This window comes from Euprymna scolopes, chromosome 41, assembly GCF_053919585.1.
Source record: "Euprymna scolopes isolate OS-2025 chromosome 41, ASM5391958v1, whole genome shotgun sequence".
Classification (NCBI taxonomy): Eukaryota; Metazoa; Mollusca; class Cephalopoda; order Sepiida; family Sepiolidae; genus Euprymna; species Euprymna scolopes.
Window position 1 is genome coordinate 18,493,234 of NC_136522.1, and position 24,721 is coordinate 18,517,954.

General features: G+C 33.9%; 1 protein-coding gene and 1 pseudogene across 2 annotated transcripts in view; one reads left to right on the plus strand and one right to left on the minus strand.

Annotated features, from left to right (window-relative positions):
* Positions 1-24,721, minus strand: part of LOC145266372 (DNA topoisomerase 3-alpha-like) — a 148,130-nt gene that overhangs the window by 93,942 nt on the left and 29,467 nt on the right. For both annotated transcript variants that reach the window (XM_080121998.1, XM_080121997.1), the window contains exons 4-9: positions 17,890-17,998; positions 15,627-15,678; positions 12,208-12,299; positions 6,493-6,663; positions 3,619-3,664; positions 973-1,102 (exon numbers count right to left, since the gene is read on the minus strand). In XM_080121998.1, the coding sequence (XP_079978124.1) occupies positions 973-1,102; positions 3,619-3,664; positions 6,493-6,663; positions 12,208-12,299; positions 15,627-15,678; positions 17,890-17,998 (600 nt within the window). The remainder of the gene's footprint in view (positions 1-972; positions 1,103-3,618; positions 3,665-6,492; positions 6,664-12,207; positions 12,300-15,626; positions 15,679-17,889; positions 17,999-24,721) is intronic.
* On the plus strand, positions 6,968-7,086 carry LOC145266725 (5S ribosomal RNA; annotated as a pseudogene).

Consider the following 24,721-nt stretch of genomic DNA (forward strand, 5'->3'; position numbering starts at 1 on the left):
GATCAAAGGACAAAATAAGGGAAGCAAGAGCTATGAGCCGAAAGTAAACCCAAGATCTGTCCACTTTCTACTTAAATGCTTATGTCATTGAGTAATCTGATCTAACAAGAGATAACGAGAAATAAGAAATTTTCTTTGGAAATTATGATGGTACTCATTTCTTGAACGATACTCAAAAATGTATCTTATAATGTGTTAGATATTGAGAAAGACTTGATCGGGGACTGCTTCTTGCTTATTCACAACTGGTCATCTGAAAAACGTTCCCTAATCAACCACTTACAAATGACCAAGCCGGCTGTGCAATGTGACAGCAGAGATAAAAAGGACACATGTTTGGGGTAAAGATGTTCAAGATGTAGAGGAAAGAAATGTGTTATACACATGGTCCGAAAGCAACAAAGAAAGACTTGTTCTAAAAATGGGCAGACAAATGTGATAATTATTTTTCCTTATTGTTAACTTCTTACATCAAGTGGCTTCATACCTTGTCTGGAGCGATTTTTATTTAAAAAAAAAAAATAGATTATTCAGACTATTGCCTTCATTTTGGATGTTATTTTAACAACATTTCAGCTGATATAACCTTCAGACTTCTTTAGGTGGTTCTTGTCGAACTTGGAAATCTATATGAAATTTGAAACAGAATCCTTCATTTAATCCATGGGGGGTAGCTTGCTCTCATCCTGTAAACCATGACCCAGTAGGAGCCTGAAATAATTTGTAATTATACTCTAAGTATCGCCCATACTGAGGATTGAACTTTCAACCTCCAGAAGACCGTCACTTATGACTGATTATGACCTAGTACTTTTATCCGTTGCACTACAAGTCCACAAATAATAATGGTAGCAAAGCAAGTAATAAGTTCAACAAGGTGCACCAGAAGGTCAGATGATATGTCATCCAAGATGAGGGCAGTAGTTTGGTTCATCCGAATATCACGTGAGAAATGGCTAGGGTTCTACTTACCACAGTGTCTAATGGTTGCGGACGCCATTTACTTTTCGGACGACTTTTAACATCTGTCACACAGGCAACCGGATCCTCAAGACAATGTTCATAGAGTATTAAACAGGCCAAATAATCAAAGAGTCGGTTTCTGAAAGAAAGAATGTTCTGGGGCTTATTTAGAATTACACTTGCTAAAAAAAAAAAAAAAAAAAAAATCAAGGAAAATCTTTATGATCTACGTACTCGTCATGGAACAAAGAAGTCATATTCCAAAAACTACATAAATTGATCAAGTAGTTTCTGTTAACTAATAAAATAAAAAATTTATGATTTTTAGCAATTTTAATATTAAATGTATTCATTAAAACGATGATCTTCATCTTGATATTTCAGATTAAGTTGTCTTCCCTTTATTTATGCTGGATCAAAAAAACATGGCCAACCAAAAATCCTACACCTTGCTTCATCAAAAAACTTGATTTTCTTAGTTTAAAAAAAAGGCTATTTGATCAATTTACATGATTTTTGGAATACGACATCTTTGTTCTGTAACAAGTACGTACATCATAAAGATTTTTCTGTAGTTTTGTTATTTTAATAAGTACTAGCAGAGGTGCCCGGCGTTGCCCGGGGTGTTTGGAGGTGTAAAAGAAGCAAAAACAAGTGTTAGTAGACAGACAGGTTCAAACCCGTGATGCGAAGGCAGAAAACCTGAGATCTTACCGCTGCGCTACGACGAGAAAGGAAATGAAAAGCATTTAAATTTAGTGATGTGAATCAAAAGCTGTTGACTCACGGATAATTAGGTCAGGAGTCGGCGAAGAAATGAAAGTGCCTGGAGCCAGTCTCTCGTGGTATTTATATTCTTCCCCACAAGGTCGTTCCCAGCTCCCAAGTGTCCAAATAAATAGCAATTGTCTGATATGAAGGTTTTCCACACAGTGATCAAAGCTAATTGCTTTCTGGACGTTGCCAGCATGAAGCCAGATAATTGCCTTCACTTTCGTTAGTTTCACTTTTTTATACAAAAAACACAAACACACGAGAAGGCAGAATAGCAGGAATTTTATAAAAGTCACTCAGATAAAAGATAGAGACGACTTGCTTTCGTAAATCGGAGATATTATAATCTAGAGAGTATATAAAAAGTTCTAAGAATTAGTTATCCCCCCGATCCTCTCCCCCCTTAAGTCTTTGCCAGACATACACACACATTTTCACTTTTATATATTAGATAATTCGAAATAAACACGGAATATCTCTATATATAAAACTCAATGTCCATGTGTATGTGCGCGTTCCCTATAGAAAAAAGGTTAGAGAATCTACATAAAATCCTGGAGACTAGAAAGTGGCCTAAAGGTTTACTTTTGGTAGTCTCATAACTCTCATTTCCCTTATTTTATCTTCTTTTTATTTGGGGGGGGGGGGTCGCTCAAGACTAGGCATTGGATCACTTGATGCCAGGATTTAAAAAAAAAATAAATAAATAAAAATACTATGCCAAAATCAAAAGCCAGTTATAATATAATGTTATATGGATAAATTCCAATGCAGAAAACATCAATTCTTCCCTCTTTGTCAGAAACTTTGCTTGTGGAATGTGAAGATTAAAGCATAAAATAAGGGAAACGAGAGTTATGAGGTTGTTGAAATTAAACCCAAGATCTCTCCAGGATTTGATGCAAATTCTCTAACCTTTTTCCTATAGCAAACACACACATAAGATCCACTTTCTACTCCCCATTAGTTCTCACATTCCATGGGTGATTTTTCTAATAAAAAAGGAAGAATTGCTGTTTTCTGGGTTCATATACTATTTATCCTTGGCTAATTTTTTACCTTGAAGTGATATTTTTCTTATTCCTTACATCAAGTAGCTTCATCACTTGTCTGAAGCAATTTAAAAAAAAAAATTAAACTTTTTAAAAAGTATATTCTAGTGCACTAAGGAAAACAATGGAAGTGTTACCAAATCTCTAAGTGCACCCCTACGAGGGAGCCATGAGGGCATAACCCTTTTCAAACTTCCAATTCGCAAAATCTGGCCTTAAAAAATGCCAATCTGACAACCCTGGACAAGAATAGAAGAGTGACCTCATTTTGATGCAGCCTCGATTTCAAATATCATTATAATATGATTATTGTTGTAATGGTATGAAAAAGGAACTCATAGTAATTTCGATGTGCAGCAGTTCTTTACCAAATAAAAGTATGTAAAATAGAGAACCAATCAAAATAAACAGAGTAAAAAAAAAAAAAGAAAACATTGTCTGTCAAGCAATGCTGGATTCAAGAAGTAAATTAAAGATTGTTTCTTACAATGTAATTTTATTATTTATATTGAACTATGTAGCACAATATTACTTTCTGAGTATTTATTAGTATGTATTAATTTGTCTCATTTGGGTCAGTTCCATATTTAAGATACAATGGACACTATTTTCATAGAAATATTAATAAACTCATATTTCCTGCGTGTTATTGGTTTTTCTGTCTATAGAACTAATTTTTTATCAAAACATATTTCTCAATCCGTGGAATTTCCGTGGGTCCCATTAGTTTATAATAAACTATTTTGCTAGTTTATTTTTCAAAAACTATGTTGGAGACCACCAAGGAGAATAACCAATAACATTTTTAAAATTAAATTTTTAAACTCACCTTTTCCAAATAAATTCAGCTACGCCGTCTTCACTTTTATGATTAACTGAAAAAAAAATAAATAGAATTAATGCCTTTTAAAATGTTATTCATAATACAAGTCACTCGTTTCTAAATTTTTGAGATGAGGATTGGTTATTCATGCTATTTGGATTCATCAAACTACTGTTCTCATCTTGAGTGCGATTTTCACGTTTCGGTCGATGTAACCTCCAACCTTCTTACGTGTATCTTGAAATAAATAAAGAGTTCCACTTGAAATTCCGTCCACATTCCTGAGTTCGACAAGATACACCTGAAGAAGGTTGGAGGTTATATCAAAAGTAACATTGTTAAAATCACATTCATGTTGAGAACAGTAGTCCATATAATACGAAAAGGTCATGCATTTTAATGGTATTACTCTTGTCTCTGTAGCTCTTCAAAGTTTGGAGTTAAAAAAAATAGGAGGCTTTACTTTTGGAACCACTCTCGTAATTAGTCTCTGCACACTATCACTTTTTTTTAACAAATTATTTTTAAAACTTGCTGGACCTGTGGAAATTCTACAAAATGAGAAATATATTTAATCAACTAAGGTTTTGATAACGCTGATATTTTCCTGGATAGTGCAAGAAATCAGTTTGTTTGACAGAAATACTAATAACACACAACAAATATGAACTCATATATTCATTTTTGCTGTTCAGTTTTCCTTTTCATATTTATTCAAAGCAAGGAACAACAAATTAATTAAATTTTGAGTGCTTATTTACATTAGTGATCTTTTAAGTTCTCTAACTGGCTGACAAACTGAAAAGGCAGTTCTTCAAGGCAGTGGTAGAGTCTGCCCTTGTTTACGGTGCTACAACCTGGACACTCACCAAAAGATTAGAAAGAAAACTAGACGGCACATACACCCATATGCTAATAACAATATTAAATATATCTTGGCAAAATCATCCCATGAAGCAGCAACTTTATGGCAATCTACCTGCCATATCTAATACCATCAGAGAAAGACGCCTACGATTTGCCGGTCATTGTCTGAGGAGCAAGCATGAATTGGTAAGTGATGTATTGCTATGGACTCCACGACACGGACGCGCAAGCAGAGGACGACCTAGATCCACGTACATCCAACAAATAGCACACGATGCCAACTGTGAACCTGAAGATCTGAGGCAACTGATAGAAGACAGGAAACTCTGGAGAGGAAGAGTCACATTGGTCCGGGCAAGTAGCCTGTCATGATGATGATCTTTTAAACCAACCAAGTGAAAACATTACGTACTTACTTGTCATGGAAAAATTAGTATAAATTCCAGAAATTACAAAAAATGATCCAGGAGAAAAATAATTACAAGTGAAAATAGAATTTTATTGAATTATTGAGTTTTATTGTATGTTTTCATGTCAAAGAGTTATGCAACCAATTCAGTATAACAAAGACTTAAATTAAGAGTCCGCCATTTTAAAACACAAAATCTAAGAAAGTAATTATGAATGATTTTTTTGTTAAAAATACTTCTAGTACATCTACTATTTTTCGTAATTTTTGGAATGTATACTAATTTCGACATGACACATTTATCTATATATCTATAAAAGTGAAAGTGTCTGTGTATCTGTGTGTGTACATTTCCCTAGACAATAACTCTGTCCATTTTAAGTCTACAGACTCGAAATTTGATATACAGGGTACTGAGATTTGGGAAAATCGATGTGATCGGTTTTCGGCCAGAAATTAGGCGATTAAGGGGTCAAAGTTTAACGTTTGACCTTTGAGAACTCTACCAAAATCCTCCGACAATTTTTGGTTTAAATACTTGAAATTTTAGATATACGGTCATTGGACATGGATCTAACTTAATAACTTAATTTGAGCCCAAAACAATAAATCTTAAGGGGTCATAATAGGGGTCAAAGTTAAAAAAATTGACCGCTTTTTTTTTTTTTACTCAACATACACATCCAAATACCCGAGCAACGCCGGGCACCCATGCTGGTATATCTATAAAAGTGAAATTGTCTGTATCTGTGTGTATACATTTCCTTACCAAATTACTCTGTCAATTTCCAGTCTACAGACTCAAGATTTGACATTTGGGAAAATCTTTTTAATCAGTTTTCGGCCAGAAATTTGGCTGCCAACGGGTCAAAGTTCAACGATTTAACCTTTGAAAATTTTACCAAACTTCTCTGCCAATTTTGAGTATAAACACTTGAAATTTTAGATGTAGGTTCCTTGGATATGGATTAAACTTTTTAATTTGATTTGAGCCCAAAACAATAAATGTTAAGGGGTTAAAAATGGGGTCAAAATTAAAAAATATTTGACCTCTCAACCAATTTTTGGTCTAAACATTTGAAATTTTACATAAAATGTATTTAGACATAGAGCAAGCTTTTTAATCTGTCTTTGGGCGAAAATTTGGTTGCAAAGAAGTCAAAGTTGAAAGAGTTGACTTTTGCAGACTCTACCAAACTCCTCTGACAATTTTGGGTCTAAACACTTGAAATTTTAGATGCAGGTTACCTGGACATGAATCAAACCTTTTAATATATTTATATACATATGCACATATAATTATGAACAGTACATAGGGCCAAAGCAAAGCTGGGCTGAACTGTTAGTAAGTACATAATAATGTTTTCACTTGAAATATCATCAACCCACACAAGCCCAAAGGTTTTTTAAATTTAAAAAACAATTATGCAAAATATCAGCGATGAACCAAAAATCAAATATTATGGTTCATTTGTGCTCCTAAATAAAACCTTCAAACAAGCCCATTATATCAAAGAAGCCATCATTTATCCTTGAGTGGCCTTTGGGACTTGATAAGTGGTGGCTCCAAAAAAAAAAAAAAAAAAAAGTTTGAGAATTTTTACCTTTTAATTTCCAAAATGGTTCCGCCACAAATTCCTGGACTTGCTTATACCGTTCCACAACAAATCCCAACGTTGGGAACTGACAACTCCCATAACTGATTAGATGATCCGCCAAAATATCTGGAAAGACTTTCTGGAGTCGAAGCGTTTGGAATCGAGTGAAAGCGGCACCTGAAAACAGGAAACGGAGAAAAATATTTCCATGTAAAGAAGCAGCAGCATCAGATGAACATCCATGGCATGAAAGACTTTTAAAAATTAACTTCCAACCTAACCTATCTCTGGTCATGTCTTTATTTATCCCTCTTTCTCTGAAATCAATTCTTGTCATGTCCTTCCATGTTTTCGTTCGTCTTTCCCTGTCAACTGACCTTTACTTGTTCTACATTTACTAACCCTAATCCCAGCACAATTAAAAAAGGAGTTCAATTACATAACAGTGAGAAATAAACAAAAATCTTAACTTAAAGTGTCTATATAAAGTACAATCATGTATGACACACTGGTTCCCGTTAGATCACCGAAGTTAAGCAACGTTGAACCTAGTCAGTACTAAGATGGGTGACCATTTGGGAATTCCATGTGCTGTATGTGCTCTCCGCTTACCTCGGCATTGTTGCCAGTCGTCCTGGACTTCTTACTACTGGACTCAAGCAGTGCCGATTCAGAAGAGGTTGGAGATTGCGCAAACCTTGCTTCACAATTACATGTAAGCTATCCTTACAGGGGTATTCATTGTTTTTGAACACTGAACGTGGGTTCCTGATGCCTATAAACACTACAATAAGTAAATGTTTTTATTCTTATGTAAATTTTAAATATTTCCATTTATTAACATTTTTCCTTACTAAATCCATTTTTATTCCAAGGAAAAAAAAAATTCTAACTATTTTTCCAAGGAATATATACATTTTTTTTTTATCCCTGATGAGTTGTTTAGTTGGCCTCCACAATTCAGCAAAACATGTGTAAGACATAGTTCATATGAATAAAATATTATAATTGAATAAATCTTCTCATTTTTGAATGTTGACTAACGGGAGATTTATATATATATATATATATATATATATATATATATATATATATATATATAAATAAATGTTTAGAGGTACAGAATTTATATATAGTTTTAAAAATAATTAGCGGAAGTTTCTCGAGAGCTCTTTCGGCTATCATCTCGTCAGGAGAAAATCGATAGCAAACAAAATAATATTGTGTCGAAAAATAAAGAGTTCTAATGGGGAACTTATTAAATCTGCCAAAATAGATTGGTTCGAGGTGCTACATAGAGCGGACTACAAAAACCATTTAAAGAGTTTGGAGTCTGTCTCTATTGCGGTGTGTCAACCTTCTTTGTGCCAACAAAAAGAAATATCAAACGCATTGTTTCTCTTTGGGGAACTTTGAATCTTTTCTCCCGTTTTTTTGTTTTTCCTCCCTCGTTGTGCCAATATTTTAATCGTTTTTAAACGTTAATAAATTTATTTTAGTGTCCCCGTACTTTTGGCACATTTTATAAGTTCCTTATTAGAACTCTTTATTTTTCGACACAATATTATTTTGTTCGCTATCGATTTTCTCCTGACGAGATGATAGCCGAAAGAGCTCTCGAGAAACTTCCGCTAATTATTTTTTAAACTATATATATATATATATATATATATAAAGGTTTTTATGAGTACCATTATTAATTGCTGAGGGTTTAGTTTTTTTTTTGTTGTTTTTTTCTTATAGTTTAAATATAAAGCATTAAAGAAGAAAATTTAAAAAAAAAAACAGAATATACTTTAGAAGTATATTTTGGTTTTCTTTTTGTAATTTTCTTCTTTAATATTTTATTTTTAAACTATGAGAAAAAAAACAAACTAAACCCTCAACAATTAATAATGGCACTACGTTCACGTGTTATTCAAATGTTTATATATTTATATATATTTGTTTACAGAAAGTTTTTAGATGAGTATTGGCTGACGAGAGCTTGATATAGGTATCTAAAACAATCCTAATTATCAGGTTTGAAACCGACGGTACCAATGACTTGTCTCATCTAAAAACTTTCTGTAAACAAAAATAAAATATAAATACGCTCTTATTTTCGGATTTTCTTTATAATTGAGCAGTCTGCTGGATTTCTTTTTTTTTAAAAAATAATTTATATATATATATATATATATATATATATATAACAATCAATATAGTGTGTAGTATTGGGAATCCCAGATTAAATGCTATCTAGGTAGTTGGAGAAATAGTAAGTTATGTAATTATATTTTTGATTCCCATCAGCGAGTTTAGTGGGGTCACAGAAGGTTAGATTTGACACTCGTCAAACTCAAGTCACCTTTTGTCAACCTAGTTAGATGCACCGGAAATTAGGGGTAACGGGAATTGTGGTCGTAGGTTTCTGGTTGGCAACCACATATGAGAGTTGGTTTTGGACTGCAGATGAAGCAGACGTGACATTAGGGTTTCTCCTCTGACAACCATGGATTCGAGACATAGGCTTGCCTTTTTAATAAGACAAATTGAAGCTTCAAATCCATCTCGTGTTATCGATGCATCTGCAGCAGTAAGTACCACTCCCCATGAGATGGCAGCCCAGCGAAAAGAAGATATCATCCGCTGGACAAGGCAAAGAGGTATGTACACATTATATATTTGTGCATACATGTCGAGACCCTTCAAGGCAAGAAACCGTGTAAGAATAGAACATACACACACACATATAAGTAAGAACATATATATAAGAACACACTAACTTTAAACGTCAAAAAATTAGTAAAAGAGAACGATTAGCGAAGTAAACAAATAAATTAATAAACAAACAAATAAATAAGAAGGACACAAAAGTCCATTTTTAACAAGTGGAAAAGAAATATAATCAGAGGTAAACTACAATTTAATATAAATATTAATATTTATATATTAATAAATAATCTCAACCAAATAAAAAAGCTCAATACAGGCACAATAGAAAATAGAGCTTATTTCTTAATTAGCCAATGATGGAAGCGGACATTTGTTAGTTATCCATCCATTTACTTTTTTGTTTGACTGAATATTAACTTTCTGTATTACTGCGAATGCAGTACAAACTAAAAGACCAATTTCTTTTATAAACGTTAACTTGATTTTTTTTTCACATTTTGAAATTTAATCCATTGGACCTAAAATTCTGGATATTTTGTTTCTTAACAGGAGTTCTCTTTCACCTTTCAGATTACCAATGAGGAATTCACTACCCACACTAAAATGTTATTCCTGGGTTTTTTTTTTCCCCCCCCAACTGTTTCATGTATATATATTTTTTAAACTGTTTTTCTTACAATTTATGGCTAAATATCATAAATTGTTGTTTCAGCTAATGCATTAACCAACAATTCTAGCTTTGCTACAATTATAATTTGCTAATTTCTTACTGTTCTTTGATGAGAAGAATAGCAAGAATGGCATTCTTTGAAACTCTGCGGAATAAGGACTTTGAAAATTGTTTTTGGAGTATTCTGTTGAATAATAAATTTAATTGTAAATTTCAATTTACAGTTTTTTATTTTCTCTTTATATATATATATATATATATATATATATATATACTAGCCTGGGTGCCCAACACTGCCTGAATGTTGAGCAAAAAAAAAGTGGTAGTAGGCAGGCAGGCTTGAACTCATACTGCGGGGAAAAAGAATGTGAAAAAAAAAAAAAAAAAAAAAAAATCACCAAACCAGAAGTGACATAGGTTTAAATTACGGCTAGTCAATCAAAAAGAGGGGATGACTTTTGAAAATATCGGCAAAAAAAGCGACCCCTCTTTGTAGAAAAGTACACACTTCAGGGTGAAGGAATTAATGTTTTTAGCCAATTTTTCGATATTTGTCGTCCGTTAAAATTAAAAAAACGATACCGATCTCATGAAAATCCATCAGCTCTGCCGAAAGTTTTAGGCAGCCATACAAACATACATACATTTAAACAGACTGGTGAGATTTATATATATACTAGTGGAGAGTACCCGGCGTTGCCCGGGTGTTTGGAGTTGTGTGTGGTTTTAGGTAAATCAAAACAAAATAATAAAAAATCGTTGCCCAGGTATGTGTCGGGGGAGAGGGATTAAAATTTAAAAAAATGTTTGGTAGGTAAGCATGAAGGATCGAACCCGAACCCTTGAGGCGAAGTTGTAAATTAAAGTGTGAAAAAAAAAAGTCCGACGTTAACCACTGGGCCACCACAAAATAGTAACGGAAACATGTTTGAATTTATTTAAGTATTACGAATTGGCAGGTGCCCATACTTAATGATTTAATTGGGTCAACTTTCACTGTGGGGCAGTATTTTATTTACTGCGGAGCAGCTTTTTTAGTTGTTTTTGTTTCCCTAGATATTGGAGGAATAAGCAAAGTAAAAAAAAAGCAGAAGAACGAACGTTACGTGAAAAATGGCTTAAATAGCCCTGCTTCAATATTTAAATTTAAAAATTCGAAAAAAAAAAAAAAAAAGAGACATCTCACACCACGATTCGAACCCAAAACGTTTAGATAATGAACCAACGCTCTAACCAACTGAGCTAACATGACATACATGAAATTGTGTCAGTTCTTCAAATATTTAAACTAAATCAGGTCATGACGTCGTCTGACGCATGCGTAGAACTGATCTCGTCATGAGAGGACGGTTTTTGTTGACCCCCGCCTGTAGAAAAGTGTTGATTTCAGGATGAAAAAATTAACGTTTTTGGCCAATTTTTCGATATTTGTCGGGCGAAGGATGGGGCTTTCATATGAGACCAAGTTTGTCAATTTTTGTTCGGTCTGTCGAAAGTTTTTAGCAGACACAGAAACATACACACATACATACATACATTTTCGCTTTTATATATATAGATAGCGGGGGAGTACCCGGCGTTGCCCAGGTGTTTGGAGGTGTGCGTGGTTTTGGGTAAATCAAAACTCGGGGGGGGGGTAATAATAAAAAAAGTTTTGGTGAGTAAATATGAGGATCGAACCCGAATCCTTGAGGCAAAGTTGGAAATTGAAGTGTGTAAAAAAAACGTGTGATGTTAACCATTCGGCCACATACTTAGAGGAAACACGTTTGAATTTATTTAATTACTTGGGTTTGGCAGGTGCATGTTTTAATGACTTAATGAGGTCAAGTTTAACTGTAAGGTATTTCATTTACTGCGAGAACGCTTATTTTTTAATTTTCCCAAAATGTTGGGGGAGGGGACCAGCTCCCTTATCCAAATTGAATAGCAATTGTCTGATGTAAGGAAAATATTTCCACATTGATTAAAGCTGATTGCTTTCAGACATTTCCGGCGATAGACGGAAAATACCGCCAGAATGAGTGTCGCTTTTATTATACGACAAAGCCTAATCCACATGCGGCGAGCGACAAATCTTGAATATTTATCTTCCCGAAGTGGAGCAAATTAAATAGACAGGCAACCTCCGTTGTTAACTCGGAGATATTATGATTTATATGTGATATAAAAAGTTTTAAGAAGTTGCGAGTTGACCGAGCACTTCTCTGAAAAAAGCCTTTCTTGAGAATACACAAAAAGCAAACATACATACACACATTTTCGCTTTTATAGATATATATATATATATATATATTTTTATATATATATATATATATATATAGAGAGAGAGAGAGAGGGAGATAGAGAGAGAGAATACTCATATATGCTAAGAGAATGAAAATACACCTTACCAATTCTCAAATCAAGTTCCATCCGTGCATCAACAGCATCAGAAATATTTTTATCCGGTTCACTCAAATTGTTACAAGCTCGATTAATTGCTCTGTGTAAAAGAAAAATACTGGTATTAAAATTAAATGAAAAAAAAAGAAAAGTTTTTTTTAAATAACTTCTTTAACCCAGAAAATTTTACAGTATTTTTATCATGTCTGACTGTAAAAGAGGTGCAATGGTTACGTGCACGGACTGTTCGCTGCGTGAACTGCAATGAAGTATAAGTATTGTGTTACATAACTGATAGCCCCATGTTGGATAGCGATTACATCAGTTAGTGTTAATCTAGACAAATTGTAAGTAACTCATAGTTTGGGGAATAATCCAATTCACATGAAAGATAACAGGAAGAGAGAGGACCTGAAAGTTAAGCATGAGGTCAAACAGGTCAAAAATAACATCAATGATAAGGGTTGAAAAATAAACTAGAGTTTCAATCAGTTTATCTATGGAATGTTTTACAAGACACATCGCCAATAATGCTGTAATAACTGAAAGAAGAACTTTGATAATCGCCAAGAGTGAAATGTCCCACTAACATCCCTGTTAGCTGTATCAACCCATTTATCTTTAACTAGCATGAGAGTAAACGTTGTCCGGGACTTAATGAGGATCAACGAATGTTTCACCGTCCTATAATTTTATTGCCATTGAAATTGGTGAAATCGATCATTTTTCAATTAAATTGATTAATTGACTGCTCTAGTTGGGGACCCATTGTGGTGCACTAGGAGGAAGATTCACATACCTTGCAGCAGTGACTTAGTCCACAATAAATTGTAGTCCACATAGTACTATAGAGAACCTACTGTCGATTTTATAAAATTATTTTTATATACAATGGTTTGCATTAAAGTTTAAAATGCAAAAGTCAATATCATGCTTCAATTGTGCTCTAAACAGAAACATTCATTTTGAACATGCCCCTGTCATATCAAAGAACCTACTGTTGATTTTATATGCCTAGCCTTACTGCTTGTGTGGTGATAATGGTTTGAATTTAAGTTTAAAATGAAAAGGTCATGTATCATGCTTCAATTGTCCTTTAAACAGAAATATTAATTTTGAATGTGCCCCTGTCAAATCAAAGACCCTACAGTTGATGTTTATATGTAGGGCTTTTCAGCTTGTGTGGCAATAAAACTTCCCAAATGCACTTGTGATGTTAGGCTGTGTAAGGTGTTAACTTTCATCAAAATCGCTTGTTCCTCCTTTTATTGGATTATTTGAATCACGGATTATCAATACTTATCGAAGACATTCCGATACAAAACCTATCTAAGAACATTGCCAGGCAAATAAAATACCATCGTGTGAAATTTCAGAAGAATCGACCCAACTGTTTTCAAGTCCACAGGGAACAAATTCACAGACAGACACACAAAGTTCCTTTTATATAATAGTAGAGATAGAAATAAGATATTTAAATAACTTCAAAAATAAACATTACATTTTTTCAACAATCTATTCAACCCACATAAAAAAGAACCTTTAAAAACAAAAAAACATTAAAATTGCATTTCATGAAGATTTTAGGGAAAGATATGAATTTCCATCAGCAGCTATACGTGAAATTATAAGGTAGACTAGACTCTCAAGCCTTGGTAGAGCAGCTAGTTTATGAAAATAACCCTAATGAATGGAAGTGGTTCTTTTCATCAGATAATAAGAGTTAGGCGATGATGAAACTGGACAAAAGAAAATTAGGTGTATGCTTAGAATTATGCCCATCCTCTATCCTGTCTCCATTGGAATCTTCTGATCACTCAGTTGTCTCGGTTTAAGATAAAAACAAAATGTAATAAGTCCTCAGATGTCCCTCTCCATCGTACTGTATATCGATACTGTATCGCTGATTGGGATAATTTCTGAACATTTATATCAGATATACCTCTGCGTTCCATGTTTGAAAAGGATGCGTCCTTTATAGTATCCAACCCGACGGAATGGTTAATTGTCAGTATAGACCACTTCATACTCTCCAAGAAATTCCAGCAAAAGCCATGGTTCTTCTACACACAGAAGCCACTATTTCCATTTCTTTCAACAAAATAGATGTTATGAAACTAAAGCCACCTTTTATAAGAAATATGTTTATGAAATTATGAAAATAAGTTGTTTTTTTTTAAATTTTAAAAATGAAAGTTTTGATTTGAATTTATATAATAAATATGTTTATGAAATTATGAAAATAAAATTATTGAAATCAAAATAAGAAATGAAATTATTGAAATCAAAATAATAAAATTTCAAACATCATAAATAAACATATCCTATACATAACATTTCCCTCCCAAATTTTTTTTTAAGTTTTCTATAATTTTTTACAAAAAAAAACAACAAAAAATGCAAAAGTGTTTCCAATAATTCTTAAAAAAAAATAATTCCAATAATTCCTAATTAAAATAAGACAAACAAATTTCCAAAGATTATCAAATAAAAAAAGAAAGATCGGAAAAATATAATAAATAAAAAGCACATGCACAGGGGAGATATAAGTATGAGAAAAAAAAAAGCAAAGGAACTTGCTTTGTCACTGCTTCCAGTAGCAGCAATGCTGGAAGTTAGGAAGTACATTGACTGACTATAACTGCATAATTTAATAGATAACAATAATAGAAAGCATTGGTTCTTGTTCAAAATTCCTCAATTTTTAAATAAAGAAAAATACATACCTGTGACAAAACAAAAATATCATCTTCCAAAAATCATATAAATTGATGAAGTAATTTCATTTTTAAATAAGAAAATTAAATTTTATGAGTATTGAATGAGTGACTATTTCGCCATCATTTCGAAAAAAAAAATATCCAAATACAAGGGAGCTAACTCAATAATTCAAACCTTGCAAGATTTATGTTGTAATGCCTACGAATTACAATTAAATACTTAAAAATTATTTTTTGCTTTAAATAAAACTACTCGATCAATTTATATGATTTTCGGAATATGATATTTTCGTTTTGTCGTGGGTACATATATCCATACAGATTTTTCTTTATTTTTGTTTTTTTAGTATAGGAAGAATTTGTTTTTTTAGTAGAGGGGGAATTCTGAACAAGAACCAAAGCAGTTTCCATTTAAAATAATTTGCTGACATATGCTACATGTACCCGAGTGCAATGGTAGGAGTTTCCGTTTTTGGAGGGTTTTTTTTTTTTAAAGCAACAAAAGAAGTAAATTCCCCTCTCCGTGCTAATAAAATAATTATCACGTTTCCTTAAGATTTTAAAAATAAAACAAATTCATAGCTACAGAATTGATTTTAATCAACTGAAGGTTTGTTGTAGATCGTATTCAGTGGTTATGACTGTGTGTGCAGCACGTTGACTAGTAAAAAAAAAAAAAAAAAAGACTTGGAGTTTTTTTAACTTACTGTGGGGTGATTTCGGAAAACTTGGCTCGATAGACTTCAAGACTTGGTTTCACTGCAGGAAGAAAATAAAAAAATTGAAAACACATAAACTAAATGTGGATGCTTGTCCAAAATTCCCCTATATTAAAAACAAAAATACAGAAAATCTATATCATGTGGATATGTATAACAAAAAGAAAATATCATCTTCCAAAAATCGTATAAATTGATCAAGTAGTTTTATTTTTAAAAAAGAAAATCATTTTTAAGCAAATTTGAATTTTTCTAATTTAGTTTAGTGATAGGATGATTCCAATACAATTACCTACACTTTGATCTTCTCCCGAAGGCCAAGTTTGCTGTTCACTTAGCTACAAAATTTGAGTTTCTTATTTAAAGATACTACTATTTGATCAATTTACATAACTTTTGGAATATGATATTTTCTTTGCATCATCAGTACATGATACAAATTTTTCTTTATTTCTAATGAACACCAAAAAGTGAAATTGTACAATAAATTTGTATTTATTTTTTTTTTTTTTAGATAAGAAATATGTTTATATATTATTTAATCGGAATTCATTATTGAGATGAGTATTATTTATTAATTTATTTATTGTGGACTATTATCAGATGAGGATCATAGTCTGCAATAAATAAATTAATAAATAATACTCATCTCAATAATGGATTCCAATTAAATAATATATAAACCATTCGATACGGACCCGACCATGGAGGATCAGATAATGAATAAACGCAAGACCAAAAAATCCAACCTTAATCGTCCTTCAAGGCCCGTGGCGCAGTCGATAGAGACATTGAATCTCTACGGTTCCAGGTAAGAATTGTCTGAAGATAGCGGTTTCAATCCTACCCAAAACCAGCCAGAGGCTTACTTGGCCAAAACGTGGTGAGACGACAACAACTATGGATGGCAGTAATTGCTGAGAATGCAGTTAGGAGATTCGAAGTTCCTATCCCGTCACGGTTACCAGGTTTCGGACAACTATTCCTCTGGCCTTCGAAGGCCAGAAGAATAGTTGGCCGAAACGTCATGAAACAACAACTAAGAAAGAGGAGGATAATAGTCCGCAATAAATAAAGAAATATGTTATTAAAAATTTTTGGTTCTGTTTTTTTCTTTAGATTAAGTATTTTAATCCAAACATTTTTTGGGATCAAGTAAACGTTAAATATACACAAATCCCCCCCCCCCGATTCTGATACCCAAAAAGCACTGATTTTTCAGATTTCTGATTCCGATTAATCATCCCAAGACTATTATGTATGCAAGAAGTGAAATTACTTTATATATAAGACGTAAGAAGATGAATGAGAATTAAGATGTGGAGAAGCTATCGATGCTGCTTTTGTTACCTTGGTGCACAAGGTGGAGCAGGTGCTAGTGTAATTGCAAGAGTTAGGAGCGGATGGAAGAGAACTTCTGCCATTACTAACTAGCAGAGCATTACCACTGTCAATTTAGGTAAAAATTTATCAGGTATGTGTATGCAGTGTGATGAAGTATAGAAGTGGAACCGGCCAGTGATTGTTGGGGACATGTGTTGCATGGTGAGAAAGGATATGAGAATGATACGATGGATGTGTAATGCAAGTCTTAAAGACAGGCTTAGTTCTGATGACATCAGATTATAAAGAGATGCATGCAGAACCAGAGACTATGAGAATTCTTATGTTAGTAGATGTAGAGGAGTTGAGGTAGCAGTGTCGGTTCATAGGAGAGGGCTAAAAAAACCACAGGAAGAAATTATAATGGACTTAAGAGAAAGAGGGATAAATAAAGGCCTGGCCAAAGATAGGTTAGTTTGGAAATCAATTTCTAAAAGCTGCCCAACCAACACATGCCAGTATCTAAAACATTTCAGAGATGGAGAGAAAACTCCAATTGAAGTTTTGCCTTCTTTTCTTTTTTTTTTTAAATCTCTTCCCACCTAAACAAGACATACTGCCACTTGAATCGTAAGGAGCTATTTGTGATTGTGTCCAGCAGGAGACTGTGGGGAGTTGAACAGCAAGATATCTGTTCATATTACATTTAAACTTCTGCAGGTTAGTACAATCAGGAAGTATGGAAACAGGAAGGAAACTCCAAATTCTTACAGTTTGAGGGAAGAAACTATTAGAGTAGAAGGCTTTCCAGTATCTACGGGCCTCAACAGTGAAGGGGTGGGATTCTGTTGCTTGTCAAGTTAGTCGGGGGCATGTAATCAGAGCACAATTGTGTTACTTTCAAATTCATCGAAGTAATAACACTCACCTGCCTGACAAACCTGGATGATTTCAAAACCGATATTTTCACCTTCTCTATCGCAATCCGTCCAGACAACCAACACTTGGCTTCGTCGTGCTTCTATCTCGAGTGTTTTCTGAGCAAATAGAAAAAAATTCATTATATAATCAAAACAATGAAAAAAATTTGGTTATAGTGAACATCGTCTGTTCGTTTTGTTGTCCATTTTATACATGGTCAAGCACACAATAAAGCCATTCTTAGAATGAGGAAAGGGCGGTGGGCTTTCACGCTATCTGATGAGAAGATAATCAATAATCAAAAAGGGACCATTCATATTATTTGAATTCATCGGACTACTGTTCTCATCTTCAGTGGCATTTTCACAATGTTTTGGTCGATGTAACCTCAGACTTTCTTCAGGTGTATCTTGTTGAATTTGGACGGAATTTCAAATGGAACCCTTTATTTACTTCACGGGAGTAGCATGCTCTCATTCCATCAGCCATGAAGTAAAGAAATGGTTTGTAATTCTGTCCAAATTCCAGAGTTCGACAAGATACACCTGAAGAAGATCGGAGGTTACATCGACCAAAACGTTGTGAAAATGATACTTAAGATGAGAACAATAGTCCGATGAACCTAAATAATACGAATAACCAATCCTTGTGTCAAAAATTCAGAAACGTAAAAGGGACCATATTTTGCTTGTTACTGTTGTTCCCTTTGCAGAGCAGAAACTGAAAGTAAAAAAGATCAGCAATCGTGACTATAACCAAAAATTTCTTTCCATATTTATTCTTCATGTGTCAAATCGGTTTTTGTAGACATTGATGATCATAGTTCATCAGTCTCTTCTGCATTCGGACCGTCTCACCATGATGTTCTTTGCAGTACAGTATTGCTATAGGAGCAGTGCTCATACAAAGCAGGTAATTTTAGCCATTGTAGCTCAATCAGTATCATTTGCATAATACAACAAAGAGTTGACCAATTCTGGAAGAAATCATAAGGCTGCTGAATAGTTGATCCATTACCTGCTTGCCGTGACTTCATTTCTCTTTCTCTATCTTTCTCTCTCTCTCTCTCTATATATATATACATATATATATGACTACTGCATTTAATCACATAAATTAACATATGAAGATATAATTTTATGCATAAATTTTCAGTATTTACTTCAACAGTACTCAATACATAGGTAGAGTTTGGTAGTAAGTTATGAAAATATATTTTTCATAACTTACTATATATATATATATATATATATTCATTTAATGTCACTTTTCTCCTTGTTCACGGTGGGAGTCAGGAATCAACAATTCTTTGGTGAAATGGGTTAGGGTTAGGTTTAGGTTAGCAACAATGTGGAATAAACTATTTATAGCAGTTTCCATAATCACATTGACACATCAGTTCCCATTAGATCACCAAAGTTAAGCAACGTTCAGCCTAGGCAGTACTAAAATGGGTGACCACTTGAGAATTCATGTGTTCTTTGCTTATCTCACCATTGTTTTCAGTCAGTCTTGAGCCTCTCTTTGCCACGAAACTCAAGTAGTGCCGATTCAGGAGAGATGTGGTTGATATTGCGCAACCCTTGCTTCACAATTATAGGCGCAGCTACCCTTACAGGGTTGCCAATTGTCTCGAGGCATCAAGTAGTTTGCAGAAAATGTTGTAGCCGACAAAGTTGGTGATCGTAAATTTGGCAGAATATTAATCCTTTTCTGGATTGGTTGGTTGGTTGTTTTTGTTTTACAGCATATCAACCCTTTTCAGGTTATTTAATGCCGAATCCAAAGATTTTGAAGAAAGATTTTTTAATAGAATATATTTGTTGTTTTCAAGTCAGTTTCTATTTAACCCATAGTTGGGACCCTAACAGGTACTACCACTCTGGGTCAGAGTGGACCTGGGAGCAATGGCAATTAAAGGGTGGCTCCACACTCCCCAAAGCCGCAAGCTGGGGCCACACCACTGGATATAGCTTAAGGTCATATCCAGAACCCCTTTTCTGGAAGATGAAGCCAAAATATAGCATTCCTTTGTACCAAAGATACATTTACCAGGGTTTATCCTGACATGGTAACACAGCAAATGTTTAAAAAGAATATGGCGATATACGAGGTGCCTTCAATAAGTTTCCAGACTTTTTTGTACAGGTATTTAAAATTGTTGTAGACTCTTGAAAATTCAGTATGTTTTTACTATACATCTTATTAGATGACGGACTAATTTTTTATGATTTCAGGTTCAAATGAATAGCTACAACAGGAACTGGAATACACCCTATTAAAACCTGATTGTCACTGCTGGTAAATTTCAAAATTGCAATCTGGATGTGAGGACACTTTAGAAAAATTCTGTTTTAAACTTGGAAGAAATCCCACAGAAACATATGGAATGCTTCGGAGTGCTTTTAGACTATCTTGCATGAATTGAGTATCAGTTTTTGAGTGGCATAAGAGATTCAAGGAAAGCAGAGAGTCTGTGTGGGATGATAAGAGGTGTGGGAGGAGTAAGGAAGTCAGAACACCAGAGTTGATTGACCAAATAAAGAGTTTCATGGATAAGGACCGTTGTGTGCCTATAGAAACAATAAGTGCACAGTTTAATGTCAGTGTGGGAACTGTACACACAATTATTTATGAGGAACTGAAGATGTGGAAGATTTGTGCGAAGTTTGTCCCAAGTGTGCTCAGAGAAGATCAAACTATTTGACCAAGATGGACATCAAGACAATTCCTCACTCTTTCTATGGTCCAGACCTTGCTTCCTGTGACTTTTGGTTATTCATTAAGCTCAAGGAAAACCTTAGAGGCTGTCATTATGAGACAATTGAGGAGATGAAAGAGGCTGTGATGAGGGAAACTGACACGCTCACACATACGAAAAATGTCTGGAAACTTATTTAAGGCACCTCATATCACCTTGGTATATTATGTTCTTCACTTTTATTTATAAGGTTTTCTCGATGGCTCTTTGAAAAATATGGCTGTCAGTTTTAATTCCGAATGGCGAACGAGACCATCTCAATAATCTCATGGGAATGCTCAGTGTTGTAATTTCTTTAAATTTATCGTCTATTTCGATTTGATTAATTTATCTATTGCAGACTATTATCCTCATCATTCTTAGATGTTGTTTCACAACGTTTCGGACAACTATTCCTCTGGCCTTCGTCAGGTGGTAAACAACATCTAAGAAAGACGAGGATAATAGTCCGCAATAAATAAATAAATAATATTCATCTCAATAATGCATTCCAATTAAATAATAGATATTTTAATTTGATTTTAGACTTTAAATCAATTTTTCAAAGTGTTTCATATTTGTGAATTTATGACTGGCAGTTTCAATATTCTCTAAGGGAAATGAATCCAAAAATATCTGGTGGTTGACGCTACTTTTATAGTCACCACATATTCAAATATCTCCATCAATCTTTTTAATGATGACTATTGATGACACGCAATCGCTTCCCCCTTGAGTAACCTTTTCTAAGATTCCCTCCTGAATCTTTTTTTAGCTTTGATAGCAACAGCTAAAATATGTATAGGTAAACGTCTTGTTTGATGGTAGTTCTCTTTTAATCAAATGCTTGCTTTTATAGCCTTTTAATCATCCAATTTCTTCATACTATTTGGATTTATCAAACTATCATTTTGAGTGTGATTTTCACAAAATTCGGAAATGTTGTGAAAATCACATTAGAAATGAGAACAGTAGTCCAATGAATCCAAATAATATGAATAACCAATCCTCATCTCAAAAATTCAGAAACGTCATCCAATTTTCTTGTTCTTTAATTTTGCTGTTTCAATTTTTGATACATCTATACCTAGCAGTCTATGACCTTGAATACATGCCATGACTGCAATATGTATAATCTCAAAGCGATTTTTTCCTTCAAACGTGGCTTCAAAGGTGCCTAATGTACTGTAACGTTGTCCGGTAACCAACACATTGTGGCCTCAGTCGCAAAGCAGACAAAGAAATAGAAAAGAACTTCAACTCACTTTTTTTGTTGTACAACATTTATTTCCTCATTCTCTTGTTATCACTGTGACATCCCTCGCATGATCGTCTTCTCGATCGTGCTCTCGAACTTCATCCATTTGTTGAATATGTGTTCTCTCCTTTTATAGTCTTCCTTTTCCTTACCGTGACATCATTTTGCTCACGGCTCTGTACTTACATATAGCCATCCACGCTATGTTACAGTATTAATCATGGTACTATTTGTTAAGTGTTGAGACATTATACTGAACAAATATGGCGGTAGTAAATCAAATCGGTAAAGAATCAATGCAGTCACGATTTCAAGTGTTGAGTAATTCTTAAGAACAAAGATGGCGGCGAAGAATCAATGCAGTCAAAATTCAGTCTTTTCAAGACGGAGGTCGACAGCAAACTGAATAGAATCCAAAATTTGATATTTTTATAAGGTTGAAAGCTTCTTATTGGTTGAGTGTCCTAACCATAAGTTATAAGAAAGATCGCCAGAATCATTGGGCTCCTACCCTCATCAGTAATCAAAAACATTTTAACACTATTGAATTGTTTTAGTTACAAAGTTGACTTTTTTACTTTTTTAACCTCAACTTTCCTTATACATGCTAAAACTTTACTGGAAACAAGGTTATGTCATCAGATCGACCTGCATGAGAAAATATTTCCTATTTATTTTTATTTTTTCTCCAGTCTTTGATGCATTTAGTGTGAAAATTCCCACGTCTATTGTTTGATGTGTCTTTAATTTCCGCAACTTTTCTTTTGTATCTGCGCACATTTGGAGTGTGATTTTTTTTTTTCTTTTGCAAATTGAGCAAGTCATACCAAAAGCTGGACATTTATTGTTTTTTACCTTGACATGCTGTTTGCCACAAAAGTTGCATAAGATTTTGTGTCTGTGCCATATGCTTCTGCTTTGTTCAATTGTTGGTTATATTTGTTTATTAATTCCAATAGCTGCACAAATTCTACATATGCTTCTAAAAAAAAAATTTTTTTTTTTTTTACAAAGGAGTCACCACTTATCAAGGCCCAAAGGCCACTCAAGGATGAGGGTTAATAAGTGTACAGTGGTCAATGGGGCAATGTCGTAGTAATTGTTAGTAATGGAAATTTGGTAAATTGGATTACTTAAGGGGAACGGCTCATCAAGAACTTGTTTATGTTGGACTTGAAGACGACCATATTATAGTCAGCCGGAAAGTAGGTAAATGGAAGAGAGTTCCACAGGTTTGCAGTTTTAAGAAAGAAACTTTGTTCATGGAATCTATGTTTAGGCTTAGGCACAGATAAAAAGTGGGGGAAATTATTGATAGTGTTTTCAGCTAGATGTGTGTTTCTCATGAAAGTTTCACGAGGGGGAACCATAGATTGGAGCTCAGACAAGCACTTGCCATGAAAATAACGATAGAACAGAGACAGGCTAGCAACATCTCTTTTGTGAGAAAGAGGTTGCAAGGAAGAGAAAAGGGCATCCCCCACTAAGCCACGAAGTCTATTTTAAACTCTGTCAAGGCAGAATATGATCTTTCTAGCAGCTCCTGTCCAGATGTGGCAACAGTACTCCATCCTTGGGTGTACCTGGCTCTTACATAGCTAGAGAATTGCATCAGCAGTGAGATATCTACTGGATTGATAGAAGGATCCCACCATTTTCTCAGTGACCTTGGCAACAGATTTGATGTACGTGTTTCATTTCAGATCAGGAGTAATGGTCAAACCTATGAGCTTGTCAAAACATGGAGTCTCCCCAAGATGACAGTCATTCATTTCAATTGATGCCAGATGGGGATCGGAACGTTGATGATGTAAAGATAGAAGCTTGGTTTTAGATGCATTAAAAGTAACCAGCCATTTCTTTCCCCATTGTACCACATGTTCAAGATCAGAGGAGAGAGAATCAGAGAGAACTTGGTCGTTTACGAACTTTGATGTACTGCCATAGATGGTAGTGTCGTCAGCATAAATTAACACTTTAAAGTGTTTCCAATATCTTATGTTTGAAAGAAGGATCCTGCATACCTTCAATCAAGCATAGCATGATTAATTAATGTAAATTGTACAACAGATTCATCCCAGTTCCATCTTGTTTCCAGAAAATTAATTCTTTCAGCATTGACTAACCTTTTCTTTGGTCCGATATTCTTTTTTTATTATCTCGCCAATTTCTTTGAAGGTAAGCTCTTCCAAATTTTTCGAACTGCTTCGCATACAGCTGTTGCAAGAAACGTGTAAGCAATTTCATTTTGCTTATCGTTGAATTTCAAGTGAAACAAATGGTGGTACCTACGTAATTGTCATGACGTAAATAGTAACATAAAAAAAACTGTTTTCGATAAAGTTTTTAACCTTAACCCTTATCCTTGACGGGCCTCTGGGCCATGATAAGTGGTGATTCCTTTGTAAAAAAAAAAAAAAAAAAAAAAAAAGATTATATGGGGAATAAATTTTGTCCGATATTTTGAATTACGTTCGTCATGTGACGTAAACAACAGAACTTAATTATCTCCCTTGTCTCTTTTGTTTCTAGTAAGCATAATATAGTGATTTTGCTTCCTTTCGCAAATTTCTTTTTTCATTAATAATTATTTTTCTATCTTATCGTTTTTCCTAATTTTTGGGTATGTTACTATTTGAGACCTGACAATTATGTAGGTACCATTTTTTTCACTTTAAATTCAATATTTTTTTTGTATAGAAGCACCCATTTTGCTTATCTTTTAGTTTCTTTGCTCTGGCCAGCACCTCAAAGCATCTTATTCCTGTTTCTACATAGTCTGGATTGTCCAGTGTGTACATACATCCTATCAACGACACCATTGTTCTGGCGTGTTTGTTT